Here is a 17,356-nt window from a genome sequence, read left to right on the forward strand (position 1 = left end):
TTAAACATTTTTTTCTTCCATGTTTTCTGTTTGTGGAAAACGTGAATTTTCTTTCCAGAAACTTTCAAGGCACATATTAAATTAACAAAAACAGTGTAAAAAACTAACAGCTTCTCTAAGTATATAACTGATAGCTGCCTCTGTGGACCAGCTCCCCACAGAAAACAGTGTTCTTAGTTTATTGCTCTCAGACCTGACAGGTGGGTGTCTGTGTGTTGGCTCAATTGCCTAGAGCCAGAAAGGGAAAGACAATGTTTTGGGGAAATGTTTCCACAAATAACCAATTTTAAGATTTTGTGTCATTTTTATAATTTTAGGTTTTAGAGAATTCATGATAAAACACTCTCAATATATCTAATTACTAAATCTATTCCTTTCAGAACTAAAAAATTAACGTTTATTATATTCGAAAGTTTTCCTTTCCAAAAATAGACTTTTCATGAAGGTATTAGAAAAATCAAAAGCAAATAAGGTAGGAAGACAGAAATAGTACACATGAAACCAATCTTTACATTAAAAAAATATACTTCTATATGTGCCCCTAAGTAAAAAAGTATATATCCCTTTCAAATCTGTCTAGATGTCATCAACATTATCCTCATCAAAACATTTTTTACTAATATTTACTGAAGAAAACGCTTAGGAGTACCATTAAATTGTGCGTACATTAAAAGGGCTTTCCTTTGTTTTATTTTTCAGATTCAAGGTAATCTAGACAGAAAAAGCAGGCTCCAAGTTTTCTCCTAAAGAATCAGGAAGGAAAGTATCCATCCTACCAATGTAGTCCTTAATGTTAATAAAAACTGTGGAAGTGAGTATTACTAAACTTCTGAAAATAAATTTCTATGGGTTATATTTAAATAACGTTCCAGATTTATAAAATAAAAAAAACTTACAATCTCATCGCCTGGTAACCAATATCCTTCCTGTTCGATACCAGCTTTTGAACCTTTGCAGCCCACTGTTAGCGTTTCCACAATAAGACCATCTTTCACAGCCAAGCTCAGCTGACGAGTGGTCTCTTTTGGATGCATACCGTGGACTCGAGACATGTACCTGAATACAGAGGAAAAACAAATTTAAAATCCCTTAGTACCAAACAATAAAAATGAATAAAAATAAGAAAATAGAGGTGATTTCTCTTTTATTGTGACATACTTATCAGAGCCCTGCAGAAAGAGAGAAAAGCCAGTCCTCAATACTTAACTCTTTCAATTATCACGATATTTTAAACCTTAAGTCTACTTTGTATATTTAGAGGAATATTTGTTCAAAATAGTCCCAAACTAGCATATATAAATCATTTAACAGATTTTAGTCAAACATCCCATTTAGTTCTAGCCTCTGTAGCAATTGCCACTAACCTCCACTCTACAGATCCTAAGTCTAGAATTTTATAATCTTCAAGATGTTAGAATATAAAGTACTTTTACTCAAAACTTAGGGAATGACACTAAAGAAAATACAGGAATTACACGAATGGTTGTCAACGTATAAAGAAAACAAGAATGAATGCTGTGATCAATAAGGCAAATATGTGATTTTTCGATTAAATATATTTTGAACTCGATCACTAAAGAATACAAGCTCTCCCTGATTTATAGTTACATGGCATATTTTTTAATTAAAAATTTTATTTCAAACACACCCTGTACCACAGAGAATAATATTGCAGAATCTCTTGTACTCAGCAGTCATACTGAACTCATGGCATATTTGCTTCATATCATTTTGTTTTTTAAGGAAATAAAATGTTACAGCTACAGTTGAATTTGTGCCATTTTCCATTCCCCTCCAATCAAACCCCAACACCCTCTACCAGTAAACTAGGATATCCCGACACAAAAACGTACTATGAGACAAACCAGGCTGGCCTCAGTCTCTCCAGAGAAACATTCTGTGCTGGAAGACAGAGCAGAAGTGCCCAAGGGTCTGCAAGAAAATTAAGTACGACACGAGGATTCTGTATCCAGTTAATCTGTCATTTAAGTATCAAAGCAGTCAAAACAAATCATTTTCAAAATGCAAGGGCTTCCCTGGTGGCACAGTGGTTAAGAATCCTCCTGCCAACGCAGGAGACATGGGTTCGAGCCCTGGTCCGGGAAGATCCCACATACCGCGGAGCAACTAAGCCCGTGCACCACAACTACTGAGCCTGCGCTCTAGAGCCCGCGAGCCACAACTACTGAGCCCGTGTGCCACAACTACTGAAGCCCACAGGCCCTAGAGCCCGTGCTCTGTAACAAGAGAAGCCACCGCAATTAGAAGCCTGTGCACCACAACGAAGAGTAGCCCCCGCTCAACCGCAACTAGAGAAAGCTCATGCGCAGCAACAAAGACCCAATGCAGCCAAAAATTAATTAATTAATTAATTTTTTAAAAACCCAAAAAAACAAAATGCAAGAACTTGGGACATCCCTGGCAGTCCAGCGGTTAAGACTCCACACTTCCAATGCAGGGGTTGCGGGGTCGATCCCTGGCCAGGGAAATAAGATCCCATATGCTGCTTGGTGCGGCCCAAAAATTAAAAAAAAAAAAAAAAAAGCAAGAACTCATCCTTGAAGAAACTTCTAAACTCAGGGGATGAATTTCAAGCAAGACAAGGAGTAAACTGTGGCAGAGGGACTGCAGAGCCTTCTGTGTCTTCAGTTCATGGAAGAGAACTGTTTTCTGTTTAGGAGATAACTGCATTGGCAGAGAAAACAGCACTATTTAAAGTTAACTGGAGGATAAGAAGGAAGCGACGTGGGGAGTCGCAGCCCCACTGTAGTAGGAGAAGGGGCAGGAGAAGCCAAGGTGGAGTCAGTCCACACAGACCGATTTGTCAACTTTACTGTCAGTCAAGGGAGACAAATCATGCAGTAGAGGTATAAATATATTTTGATATATAAAGGTCAACACCAATGGAAATAATCAACTGAAGTTTGGAATATGGGGAAGGGAAATGGGCAAAAGTGAAAATGTACTCATTTCCTCACTGTTCACAATAGGGAGCCAACAGAAATTCTCTTAGGAATTAAGCACACCACTGCATTTAAGTTTATAAAGGTACTCTTTGAAAAAAAAAACAATTTCTAAGTTATCTGAAGAAACTCATAAAAAACACATTATGTAGCAAGATAAAAACCAACAAAAGAAAGGCTATTAAACATGAGAGGACCAAAACCAAACAAGTTTGTCTTTCTAATATATACAAATTGGCTAAACTCAACAATTAAAAGACATATTGGATCACAAAACAAAAAATATACTATCTACAAGAGACACTTAAAGTGACTTAGACTGAAAAAGAATGGGCAAAGGCATATCATAAAAATGCAATCCAAATGAAACAGGGATCAATACTGCAATGGATAGGATTTGGAAATCAGGGCAAAAATCATTTTTAAAAAAGACAAATAGGGCATAGGTAGTTATAAAACAAAAACTATAAGAAATAAAGGAAATATGGACAGCAATACAGAATTATGAGACTTTAATTCACTTTTCTCAGTCCACAAAAACATCTACTGAACAAAATTAAGTATGGATACAGAAGACCTAATTCGTAAGACAGATCTAATTGATTTTATTCTGAAATCCAAAACAAACTTGTCAATAGGTCCAAGAAAGATTCATTAAAATTGAGCATGAAGTCAGCCATAAAAATGACCTTGGGACCTCCCTGGTGGCACAGTGGTTAAGAATCCGCCTGCCAATGCAGGGGACACCGGTTCGATCCCTGGTCCGGGAAGATCCCACATGCCGTGGAGCAACTAAACCTATGTGCCACAACTACTGAGCCTGCGAGCCACAACTACTGAGCCCACGCACCTAGAGCCCGTGCTCCACAACAAGAGAAGCCACCACAATGAGAAGCCCGCGCACTGCAACAAAGAGTAGCCCCTGCTCGCTGCAACTAGAGAAAGTCTGCACGCAGCAGCAAAGACCCAACACGGCCAAAAAAAAATGACCTTAATAGATTCCGAAAGCGATACAGACATTTCCTAGTTGCAGTGAACTTAAACCAGACATTAATAATGAAACTAGAAAACTCTCATAAACTACTGATTCAAAAGGTTATCTGAAAACTGCAAAATATCTAAAAACAATCATTAAAAAGCTAAAGCAGTGCTAGTGAAAAAAAAACAAAAATTGTAGAACAATATTAATCCAAGAGCTCCTTCTCAGTGAAAAATAAAATGAAGATATCATTAGCTAATCTAATCAAGAATGAAGACACAGGGCTTCCTTGGTGGCGCAGTGGTTGAGAGTCCGCCTGCCGATGCAGGGGACACGGGTTCATGCCCCAGTCCGGGAAGATCCCACATGCATGGCCGCTGAGCCTGCGCGCCTGGAGCCTGCGCTCCGCAAGGGGAGAGGCCACAACAGTGAGAGGGCTGCGTACCGTAAAAAAAAAAAAAAAAAAAGAATGAAGACACAAAGCACAAAAACATACAAACTAAGAAATGTCTACAGAGACAAAGCCATTATAAAAGGGAAATTAAAACAGTCATAAGCAACTACTTTGTTCATTTCTGTACGAAGATATAATCACTATGATATTCTAGGAAAATATAAATGATCAAAAGTTGACCACAGAAAAAAAAAGAATACTTAAAAAGGCCAATGTTTCCAAAGAAATAAACAGAGGAAGTTGGCAAATAACCTGTCCAGAAAAACACCAGGTAGGGACATATTCACAAGGTAATTCTATCAGACTTTTAGTGACCAGGTAACTCCAATGCAATTTAGACTCTTCCAGAACATAATAAAGAAGGAAAGCAAGGAATCTAACATAATAATGGTAACAAAACCCCATAAAAATTGCATAGAAAAAGAAAACTAGTGTCCCATAGGAATACTGGTATTAAAAAATCCTAAATAAAATATTTGAATATACAGTCTAATATTAAATATTAACATAAATTAATGTTAATATATTAATACATTCAAATATCAAAAGAATGTACCATAACTGGGTATTTAATTCCAGGATTTCTAGGAAGATTTATTAAGAAATCTAGAAATATAATTCATCCCATTAATAGATCGAAAGTGAAAAATCACAAAATTTCTAAACATGTTGAAAATTAGTAAAATCCAACATCTAGCCCCTAACAAAATGGGAATGAATAAGCACTTCCTTAACCTGATCAGGAATATTCAAAAATGTCTTTGGGGCTTCCCTGGTGGCACAGTGGTTGAGAGTCCGCCTGCCGATGCAGGGACACGGGTTCGTGCCCAAGTCCAGGCAGATCCCACATGCCGCAGAGCGGCAGGGCCCGTGAGCCATGGCCGCTGAGCCTGCGCGTCTGGAGCCTGTGCTCCACAACAGGAGACGCCACAACAGTGAGAGGCCCGCGTATCGCAAAAAGAAAACAAAAACAAAACAAACAAAAAAAAATGTCTTTGACACTTTGCCAAAGGTAATAACCAACATAGCTGAAATAGAGAAAGAAATGGGGTATAAAAGTTGGTAAGGAGTTAAAATGATCATTATTTGCATAATACATACCTATAAAACCCAAGAAAATCAGCTAGTGTGCTATTTTAAATCAAAGAATTTAATCAATTATTTGTTTGGGTACAAACTAATATACTAAAATTAATAGCATTCATATACACATACACAACAAAAAAATTTAGGAGATTTAAAAAAAGACAAGACCCCAATTATTTACTAGAGCAATAAGAAAAATAAAATACTTAGCAATAGAAGAAAGGACAAGAACTATATGAAGAAATTTTTGAAAAGCTACTGATATAAAAAAAGAGCAAATGGAAAGACATGCTCGATATTTAGATGAAAGACAACAAAATCCAAATTCCCTCTAAGATAATTTAACTGAACACCACCACAAACTAGGCAAGTTGATTCTAAAGTTCTGTAGAGGATTAAACAAGAATTTCTCAGCAATTCTGCTTCTAGATATTCATCCTATAGACATAGTCAGACACGTGTGAAATAATACCCAAGGGAGGAAATTCATTTTAGCATTTTTGGCAGCAAGAAGAGATGAGAAACATCTAAACATACATCTTAGGGGCCTAATTTATAATATAACATGCCAAGGATTATTATATAATCATTAAAAGAAATGAAGCAGTATTACAGACATTAAGATGACATAAGTTCTAAGATATATTGTATTTAAAAAATCATGGTAAAAAGGATAATATCCAAAATATATAAAGAATTCATACATGGGGCTTCCCTGGTGGCGCAGTGGTTGGGAGTCCGCCTGCCGATGCGGGGGACACGGGTTTGTGGCCCGGTCTGGAAGGATCCCACATGCCACAGAGCGGCTGGGCCCGTGCGCTATGGCCGCTGGGCCTGCGCGCCCGGAGCCTGTGCTCCGCAGCGGGAGAGGCCACAACAGTGAGAGGCCCGCGTACCGCAAAAAAAAAAAAAAAAAAAAAAAAAGAATTCATACAATTCAATAGCAAAAAACAACCCAACTAAAAGCCAGGCAGAGGACCTGAATAGACACTCCAAAGAAGACATACAGATGGCCAACAGGTATATGAAAAGATGCTCAACGTCACTAATCATCAGGGAAATGCAAATCAAAAATCACAATGAGATATCACTTCACACCTGTTAGAATGGCCATCATCAAAAAGACAAGAGATAACAAGTGTTGGTGAGGATGTGGAGAAAAGGGAACCTTTGTACAGTGTTAGTGGGAATGTAAATTGTTTTAGCCACTATGGAAAAGAAACAGAGGTTCCTCAAAAAATTTAAAATAGAACTACCATATGATCCAGCAATTCTATTTCTGGGTATTTATCTGAAGAAAATGAAAACACATCTGCACCCCCATGTTCCCTGAAGCATTATTTACAATAGCCAAAATATTTACAAGAGACAAGACATGGAAACAACCTAAGTGTCCATGGACAGATGAATGAATAAAGAAAATGTGAGATACAGATATATAATGGAGTATTAGCCACAAAAAAGGAAATAAATCTTGCCTTTCATGACAACATGGATGGATCTTGAAGGCATCATACTAAGTGAAATAAGTCACATGTAAAGACAAATACCATATGATCTCACTTATATGTGAAACAAACCAAAAAAAAAAAAACCTCATTTGATACAGAGAACAGACTGGTGGTTGCCAGAGGTGGGGAGTGGGGAGGGGAGTGGGCAAAACAGATGACCACGGTCAAAATGTACAAACTTCCAGTTATTAGACAAATAACTCATGGAAATATAGTGTACATCATAGTGACTATAATTAATACTACTGTACTGCATATCTGAAAGTTGCTAAGAGAATAGATCTTAAAATTCCTCATCACAAGAAAAAAGTTTTTTGTAACTGTGTGGTGATGGATGTTAACTAGACTTATGGTGATCATTTTGCAATACATACCAATGTTGAATCATTATCTTGTATACCTAAAACGAATACAATGTTATTTGTCACTTATACCTCAATTTACAAAAAAGTCAGTGAAAAAAAATCATGGTATAAAATGGTACAATTTCTCAAAAACATTATATAATTATCTCTGTATAAGAGTTCTAGAGGTATATTCCAGGAACTGTAAAAGACATTACTTCCAAGAACATTGGTTCAGCAGGCAGGGGTAGCAGGAAGACTTTTTTTTTTTTAAACAGTACTCCCTTTTGATTTTTGTTCATGTACCTATTGGCTAAAGACTATTTTTACGAAAAAGTAGCCACCATCTACCATCCATCCAAATGTACGAAAGCTCCCTGGTCCCACACAAGCTTGCCAATCTTAGGCAGGTCCCCTCCTTCCTTTCTAAACTCATCTTAGCTCTTCTGTCCTTTATTCATCCATAGTAATTTTAAAGTCAATCGGCAAGATCCATGAAAAACACTGCTGTGATTTAGATTAGAGGAGAATAAATACCATTACAATATTAAGTAATGTTCACTTTCACTGATGAACTTTGCATAATTGTTAATTTATTTATAACTTTTTCTATGTCCTTAATAAGGTCTTATAATTTTTCCCCATAAAACTCTTGCACATCTTTTGGGTTTTTCCTAGGTACTGCATGTTTTTTGTTTCTTTTGAAAAGAGGGTTTTATTTAATATTTTCTGGTTGGTGGTTGCTGGTACACCAAGGTTGGGAAACCTGCTAAACCCGTATTAGTTTTAGGTTTGTCTAAGTACGTCTACTAAACTTGTCTTTTCTTATTGTGCTAATTAGGACTTCCAGTACAATGTACCCTTAGGTAGTATTAATATGGATATTCTTGTTTCAGATCTTGCAAAGGATTCATATAACAGTTCATCATTAAACACATTTGCTGAAGGTTACTATTAGATATATTTTATCAATATAAAGTGACAAATATAAATATGATGCTTGCTAAAGGATACTGGTAGCTTTTATTAAGAAAATTCCTTTCCAGTCCCAGTTTGCTGTTTTGTTTTAACAAGAAACGCATTATACTTTATTATTCCTTGATACATTTTAATCCACTGAATTTCACCACACAAATGGGTATTCTTAGCCACTGTGCACTCAAACATCAGTAGAGCATGGATGAAGGCACAACAGAAGAGAACTTTCCTTTCTCTTAGTGACAGCATGTTGGGCTCGACTTCCTTAGTTCAGAGCAATGCCTAAACTTGAGGGATTCCTTACTTTTTCTCACCTGTTTTTCTCAAAAAGTAGAACAGAACCAGAGTGCTGCAGATGTTACACAAATGAGGAGTAACGTCATCTTACTCAGTATTATAGGCTAAGCATACTGGATAAGCCTTAAGACTATCCAAGGTAATTATAAATATATTCTGAAGGATTGAGTGACTCAGACAATACCTTAAATATAACAAAGGGTCCCAACCCATTTTTCCTTTTCTTAGATCATCAAGTACTCAGGAAGGTTTAGTTCCTATGAAAATACTTATGCTAATAATTCAGGTTAAGGTCACTCCAGGTCTCTCATTTTCTTACATGCTACATATCCATCACAAGGACTGATCTTCAAATAAAGAGACAAAAATAGCAGTTTGGGTTTGAGATGCATTTACAATGGCCATCTAGTCTCCTATTTTAATTTCACTTAGTGTAAGTCATGAAATAGTATGTAAATGTCTACCATTTAAATATTATAGTCAATTTCTCTGAACTTTTTCAACAGCTTTTTAATTTTCTCCCATCCTATCCATTTTCTTTCCAATAACTTCCCTCCCAATGTCTCTCCTAGGATGCTACTTTCCAACAGGTGTTGAGCACTGAGGTGTGTCCAAGCAAAAGGCTGCAGAACCCAGGGTTATTTCATCTCCCCTGAGATAATTCTGCATGTTCCAAGACAAAAAAATATAGTTGACAGTAACAGCCATTGCTAATTTAACATTTTTACAAAAGTAAGAAGTCTTATGAATCATAATTTCCTAAAATTAATTATCTATCTTTAACCCTTCTAATAATGATTCAATCTCAGAAACGTGTCATGCAGTTTGAAATGAGTATATTGAGAGATGGGCACACTAATGAAAACAATATAACTATGATCATATTCTGCAGAAGAAGGAACCACCAAAAAATGCACTGTTTTCTGTTAATTAAAAAATACAAGGAACGCTTTGTATTGCCCTCCTGCCCCTTACCTCAGGGGTCCCCAACCCCCAGGCTGAGGCCTGTTAGGGACCGGGCCACACAGCAGGAGGTAAGCGGCAGGCAAGTGGGCGAAGAAGCTTCATCTGCCGCTCCCCATCGCTCCCCATCGCTCCCCATCCCTCCCCACCGCTCCCATTTCTGCCTGAACCACCTCCCCCCAACCCCCGGTCCGTGGAAAAATTGTCTTTCACAAAACCAGTCCCTGGTGCCAAAAAGTTTGGGGACCACTGCCTTACTTACACCTTCACACTATCATGAAGGCTAGAGGCCTTCGTTTTGATGGCAATATAGCAAATTTATTTTAAGTATACTCTGGATGATCTGGATAAAATCAGTACTGCCCCATAATTTCAGTACCTAACAGCTCCCAACTGGCCTCACTGAACTGGCTCAGGGGCTGAAAAAAGACTCAACTGAAAACATCACATTTGAGATAAAATTTTAAGTGAAGATTGATCTAATCTCATGATGTTAATGGACATTCTGAGTATAAAAGCTATGGACATAACAGAGGAGAAGATCCAAAATATCTGACTAGATAAGAAATGTGAAATTTCTCCATGACATAAACATCACAAATCTTTTTTTTTTCCTAGCCTCTGGAGCAACCACCACTGACTTCCATTCTGCAAATGAAAAGCAAACAGGGGCTTCCCTGGTGGCACAGTGGTTGGGAGTCCGCCTGCCAATGCAGGGGACACGGGTTCGAGCTGTGGTCCAGGAAGATCCCACATGCCGCGGAGCAACTAAGCCCGTGCGCCGCAGCTGCTGAGCCGCACTCTAGAGCCCACGAACTACGACTACTGAAGCCCATGCACCCAGAGCCCATGCTCCGCAGCAGGAGAGGCCACCACAATGAGAAGCCCACGCACCTCAACGAGGAGTGGCCCCCGCTCACCACAGCTAGAGAAAAGCCCGCGCGCAGCAACGAGGACCCAACTCAGCCGTAATAAATAAATAAATATTAAAAAAAAGAAAAACAAACAATAAAATGGAATATTTTATTACAAATATGATAAAGAGCCTGTATTCTTAAAATGCAAAACTATAACAGTAAGAAAACTATTTCACCTGTCAAGTGAGCAAGATACTTAAAATTATTCTCAGAGCTGGTAAAGATGCATTAAGACAGCCAACTCTCAACACAGCTTTGCTAAAAACACCGTCTGGAAAGCATTTTCTCACAACACCTTAGAGGTGGCCCTATCATTGGACTCAGGAATTCTACTTCTATGGAAACAATCTGTACGAGATAAGGGATTTATGTAGAAAAATGTTCCTCACACCTGAAATTTTATAGGGAAAAAAAGGATCCAAGTGTCCATAACAGTAAAATAAATTATGGATATAAAATAAGTTACATATTCACCCAATAGAGCAAAATGCACCTAATAAAGTTATTGTTTTAAAAAACACAACAGTGTGAGAAAATGTTCATGGTATAATATTAAAGATATAAATGGACAAGATTTTAAAATATATACATGTATATACATATAGGAGAGAGAGTTATACTACTGTAATGGTTGATTAGGTTATTCAGATCAATGCTCATTTCTCTTTTCTTCACCCTTCCCGTCCCCTTCTGATACATACTACCTTACTCTATTTACGCTACTTAATTCTTTCTCTAATTGTCCCCAAAATATTTTTGGAACAAATGAAGTTCTAGCTGTTTATATTTATTTGATACACATATGAATATAATATATATACACAAATTAAAAACCATCCACCATCCATCCTTTTTTATGGCCCCAGTTACAGGTATTCTACTCTTAGGTATTTATCCAAACATACATCATCTACACCAGTACACAAAAACACATTGTAGCTTTTATCATAATCCCGAATGCCCCTCAGCAGGTGACTGGATTTTAAAAACTGTAGCATAGGTACTTCCCTGGCAGTCCAGACTCCGCGCTTCCACTGCAGGGGGCGTGGGTTCAAATCCTAGTCAGGGAACTGAGGTCCCACATGCCATGCGGTGTGACCAAAAAGTAAAACAAACGAACAAAAAACACCTATGGTATATCCATATAATGGACTACTACTTAGCAATAAAAAAGGAATAAACTATCAATATACGTAGCACATGAATCTCAAAACATGCTGACCAGGAGAAGCTAATCACGAAAAAGAAGATACTATATGATTCCATTTATATAAAATTCTAGAACAAGCAAAGATAATCAGTCACTGTGACAGAAAAGCCAATCACTATTGCCTGGGGCTGAGGAACAGGTGAACTGACTATAAAGGACTACAAGGGAACTTCTGGGGGTGATGACAACTTTCTATATCTTTTTTTTTTTTTTTTTTTTTTTTTTTTGGCGGTACACGGGCCTCTCACTGTTGTGGCCTCTCCCGTTGCAGAGCACAGGCTCTGGACGCGCAGGCTCAGCGGCCATGGCTCACGGGCCTAGCCGCTCCGCGGCATGTGGGATCTTCCCGGACCGGGGCACGAACCCGTGTCCCCTGCATCGGCAGGCAGACTCTCAACCACTGCGCCACCAGGGAAGCCCAACTTTCTATATCTTGATTAAGACGGTGGTTACACAGGGGCATTAATTTGCAGATGAAGAAAGGAAACTGACTTCCCTGAGAAAACACAGCTAGTTAATAGGAGAGCTGATAACAGAAACAGTCTAGTTCTAGTAGAGATTTCAAGCTTTCTGTAGCAAGGACAACTGGCTACAGGAAAAGAGCGGACATGCACTCAACATTCACAAGTAAGATGAAGGCTGCTGAGTGATGTCATGTGCCAGTCACTATCTTTTGGTGCTTGGCATATACCAATACACAAAACAGAAAAAGATCCTTACCTATAAAGCTTACTTATTGGTGGGAGGAGGTTGCAGGGGCCGAGGGCAAACAAAAAATGGCACAACTAAATATTTAAGAGTAAACTATATGGTGTGCTAAGGGCCCCTAAAACATCTCCAAGAGTTGCTGACTCTAAAGTTCGAATTCTAAAGAAGCAGGCAGACTCACTATAGAGAGAAAAATAAAATTGGATCATTTTCTACCACCGCATAAAAAGAGAACTACAGATAAAGACCTAATTCTTGTGGTCTAATTAAGAAGAAGGATTCCTTAAATAAAATTTCAAAAGCACAAAACATTAGGCAAAAAATATTGAATTTGATCATACCAAAATCTAAAATTTCTGTTCAACAAAGAACACTTTGAGAAAGGTTAGTAAACAGATTAACAGAATAAGAAAAAATATTTACAAAGCATAAAGTGCATAGGAGAATTAACAGAAACAGCTTCTACAAATCAACAGAAAAAGACAACCCCAGTGGGAAAATGGGCAAAGTATAAAAACAGACATCCACAGAAAAGAAAGGCCAAAACCTTATAAGAACACCAAGAACTGGTGCTCTCATTAATAAAGACAGAAATGTAAATTAAAATATCTGAGTGACAAAATTTATGCTGGACGTCAAGTATATGCAGACGCTTGCAGAAACTGTGTCCTTGTGCACTAATGAACATGTAGATGGGCATCCTCTCTTGAGAGCTTGGTCAAATTAAGTGGATGCATTTCCTATAGTCAAAATGTTCCCGGATACACACATCAACAAATTACTCATGCAGGTCAAAATTAAACTGTTACTTGTAGCTGTGAAGAGTTGGAGCAATGCATGGTTATTTGCAAGGTGGAGGGAAAATGGAGACAACCTGAGCATCCATCATAAGTAAATAATTCAAAGCATGAGGAGACTAGTGAAAAAACTGAAAACACCCAAGTTATCCAACCAATGGCAGCATGATGATAATATGTACCCATAGGGTCGTAATAAAAGATGAACAAGGTAATGAACGTAAAGCGATCAGTCCAGTGCCCAGCACTAACCCACTCTACAGCAATGGTTCCTGTACCAACCACTGTTTATCCTCTAAGCTTTCACCTTCATTACTTATATTACTGAATATTAAAACACGAGTTGTTATAAGAATTTAATAAATGACATATGGAGGCAATACAAAAGTAAAGGGGAAAAAGCATGGCCTCTTAAGTCACCAGGTCTCAGTTCAAATACCAGCTTTACAACTTACTAGCTACATGACCCTGAACAAGTGATTTAACCTCTCTGCATCCCAGTGGGCATATCCTTAAGTAAAATTAATAGTGTCAACCCACGCAGTTGATTTGAAGGTAAGATAATGTAATGTAACCTTACAATAAATGTTTATCTTACTACTCACCCCTCCTCCCTCCCAAAACAGCACAGAACAGCCTCACCAGATGGAATATTGTGCACCCATTACTAATAATAATTTATGGTAACCATATAACAAGGAAAAAGGCTAAACAATGTTGAGAAAATAATAAGCATGTGAAAAATGACCAGAAAGAAATACATCAAAATGGGTCCCTTACTGGGATTGGAGTAGAGAAATTACAGGTGATTATTTTTCTGCTTTTTATTTTTCTGCACGTATCCTACAATATGGTTATGTTACTTTTAGAAGTTTAAAAAAAATTTAACAGTAATGCTCTGCCACTAGGTGCTTTATAGACACAAGGATGGATCAAACTATGTAAATCAACAAACGTTAACACAGCACATTAACAGAATGAAAGATAAAAAAATCCTATGATGACCTCAATAGATGCAGATAAGGCATTTGACAACACTCAACACCTCTTCATGATAAAAAAACACTCAACAAATGGGGTACAGAAGGAAACTACTACACCATAATAAAAGCCATATATGAAAAAACCCCAGCAACCATCATACTCAATGGTGAAAGACTGAAAGCTTTTCCTCTAAGATCAGGAACAAGACAAGGATGCCTGCTTTCACCACTTCTAGTCAATGTAGTACTGGAAGTTCTAGCCAGAGAAATTGGGCAAGAAAAAGATATAAAAGGAATCTAAATTGGAAAAGAAAAAGTAAAATGAGCACAGTATTTGACATTATCTGAAAAGGAAATTATTACAATAATTCCATTTACAACAGCGTCAAAAAGAATAAAATACTTAGGAATTAAATTAACCAATGAGGTGAAAGACTTATACAGTGAAAACTAAAAAACACTGCTGAAAGAAATTAAAGACATAAATACAACTGACCCTTGAACATCATGGGGGTTGGGTGCGCCTACATTCATACAGTCAAAAATCCATGTATATCCTTACAGTCAGCCCTCCATATCTATGGTTCCACATCCATGGATTCAACCAACTGCAGATCATGTAGTACTGTAGTACATATTTACTTTTTAAATGTCTGTGTATAAGTGGACCCGCACAGTTCAAACCTTTGTTGTTCAAGGGTCAACTGTAAATGGAAACACATCCCATGTTTGTGGACTGGAAGAACTAATATTATTAAAATGTCAATATTACCGAAAGCAATCTATAGATTCAATGCAATCCCTATCAAAATCCCAATGACTTTTTTTCAGATACACAAAAACCAATCAGAAAATTCATATGGAATCTCAATGGACCCCAAATAGCCAAAACAATCTTGAAAGAAGAAGAAAAAATTGAAGGACTCATACTTCCTGATTTCGAAATCTACTTCAAAGCTACAGTAATCCAAACAGTGTGGTACTGGCATAAAGACAGACATACAGACAATGGAATAAGATAGCCCAGAAATAAAATCCTTGCATATACCACCAAAGGATTTTTGACAAGGGTGCCAAGACTACTCAGTGGGGAACACTCTTTTCAACAAATGGTGCTGTAAAAACTGGACATCAAAATGCAAAAGAATGATGTCAGGCTTTCACCTAACAGAATATACAGAAATAAACTCAAAATGGATAAAAGACCTAAATGTAAGATCAAAAACAATAAAACTCTTGGAAGAAAACTTAGGACAAAAGCTTCACAACACTGGATTTGGTGATGATCTCTTGGATATGACATCGAAGGCACAGGTAACAAAAGAAAATATAGTCAAATTGGACTTCATGAAAATTTAAAAATTTTGTACGTCAAGAGACACTACCCACAGAGTTAAAAGGCAACCCACAAAAAGGAGAAAATATTCAAAAATCATCTATCTGATGAGAAATTATTATCCAGAACATACAGAGAACTCCTAAAACTCAACAACATATAAACCTGATTCAAAAACGGGCAAAGGACCTGAACAGACATTTCTCCAAAGAAGATGTTTAAAGGACCAATAAACACATGAAAAAATGCTCAACATCATTCATCATTAGGGCAATGTAAATCAAAACACAACAAGACTACTTAATGCACTGTGGTAAATGGGAAGGAAATCCAAAAAAGAGGGATCTATGTATGTGTATGTATGTGTATAGATGATTCATTTTGCTGCACAGTAGAAACTAACACAACATTGTAAAGCAACTATACTCCAATTAAAAAAAAAAAAAAACACGAGATACCGTTCACACCCATCAGGATGGCTACTATCAAAACAGAAAATTATAAGTGTTGACTAGGTCACAGAAAATTTGGAACTCTTGTGCACTGTTGGTGGGAATGTAAAATGGTACAGCTGCTGTGGAAAACAGTATGGTGGCTCCTCACAAAATTAAAAATAGAATCATCATATGATCCAGCAATTCTACTTCTGGGTACATACCCAAAAGAATTGAAAGCAGAGTCTCAAAGAGGTATATGTACACCATGTTCATAGCAGCACTGTTCACAGTAGCTAAAACGTGGAAGTAACCCAAGTGTTCAATGATGGGTGAATGGATAAACATAAGGTGGTCTATATATACAGTGGAATATTATTCATCCTTAAAAAAGAAGAAAATTCTGCAATATGCTACAACATGGATGAACATGAGGACATTATATTAAATGAAATAAGCCAGTCACAAGAAGACTAATACTGTGTGATTCCACTTATATAAGGTACTTCGAGTAGTCATAGTCATAGGAACAGAAAGTAGAATAGTGGCTGCCAGGGTCTGGGGGGAAGGAGGAGTTACTGTTTAATAGGTAATGAGTTTCAGTTTCGCAAGATGAAAAGAGCTATGGAGATGGGTGGTGGTGACAGCAGCACAACAATGTGAGTGTATTTCATACCACTGAACTGCATACTTAAAAATGGTTAAGATGGTATCTTTTATGTTCTGTATACTTTACCACAATAAAAAAAATTAGAAGTAATAATAATGATCTGCCACTAGGTGCTTTATAGATGGATAGGTATACAACAAATATTTTAAGATTGCATTGAACAAAAAAGTAATAAACTTCAAACCTAAACAGCATCATCAATGAATTTATTTTTAAAATTAGATTATACTCTGAAGAACTAGGTTCTCCCTAATTCTAACATTTAACCTGTGACAAATAATTTACTCATACAGCCTCATATTCTTTACCCATAAAGTGGGGCTAAAATGAACGTCAGAGTTGCTGTTAGGCTGAAATGAGATAATATGGAAATAACAAGTAGACGACAATGTTTTTAAAACTTCAAAGTTTGCAAGGATACAAATATAAATTCATTAAATATCAAAAGGAAACATTTAATGGTTAGGAGCTTGGACTATGACATTAGATCTATATTCAAATTTCAGTTCTACCGCCAGAAACCTGTGTGGCTGTAGGCATTTTATTTCACCTGCCTAAGCTTCATCATCTTCATCAACAAAATGAGGGTAATGACAATAGACCTCACGGAGTTCCAGTGTGAAAATTAAATGAGAAATCATATAGGGCATTGTGCTTGTCACAAAATAATGACTCGATGTTCTCAATTATTATAATCTTCTTTGAAACTACTTCTTCAGTTAATGC

The 17,356-nt window shown here is 37.1% G+C and overlaps 1 protein-coding gene across 18 annotated transcripts in view; it reads right to left on the reverse strand.

The window, feature by feature from the left end:
• ZMYND11 (zinc finger MYND-type containing 11) overlaps positions 1–17,356 on the reverse strand; it is a 139,962-nt gene that overhangs the window by 55,277 nt on the left and 67,329 nt on the right. For 16 of the 18 annotated variants that reach the window (XM_029236488.1, XM_029236494.1, XM_029236498.1 and 13 more), the window contains one exon: positions 897–1,056. In XM_029236488.1, coding sequence (XP_029092321.1) covers positions 897–1,056 — 160 coding nt within the window. Of the gene's footprint in view, positions 1–896; positions 1,057–1,853; positions 1,872–17,356 lie in introns of those variants that run through there. The other 2 variants (XM_029236492.1, XM_029236495.1) reach the window with 2 other exon arrangements.

This window comes from Monodon monoceros, unplaced genomic scaffold (assembly GCF_005190385.1).
Source record: "Monodon monoceros isolate NGI ecotype Baffin Bay Population unplaced genomic scaffold, NGI_Narwhal_1 Super_Scaffold_21, whole genome shotgun sequence".
NCBI lineage: Eukaryota > Metazoa > Chordata > Mammalia > Artiodactyla > Monodontidae > Monodon > Monodon monoceros.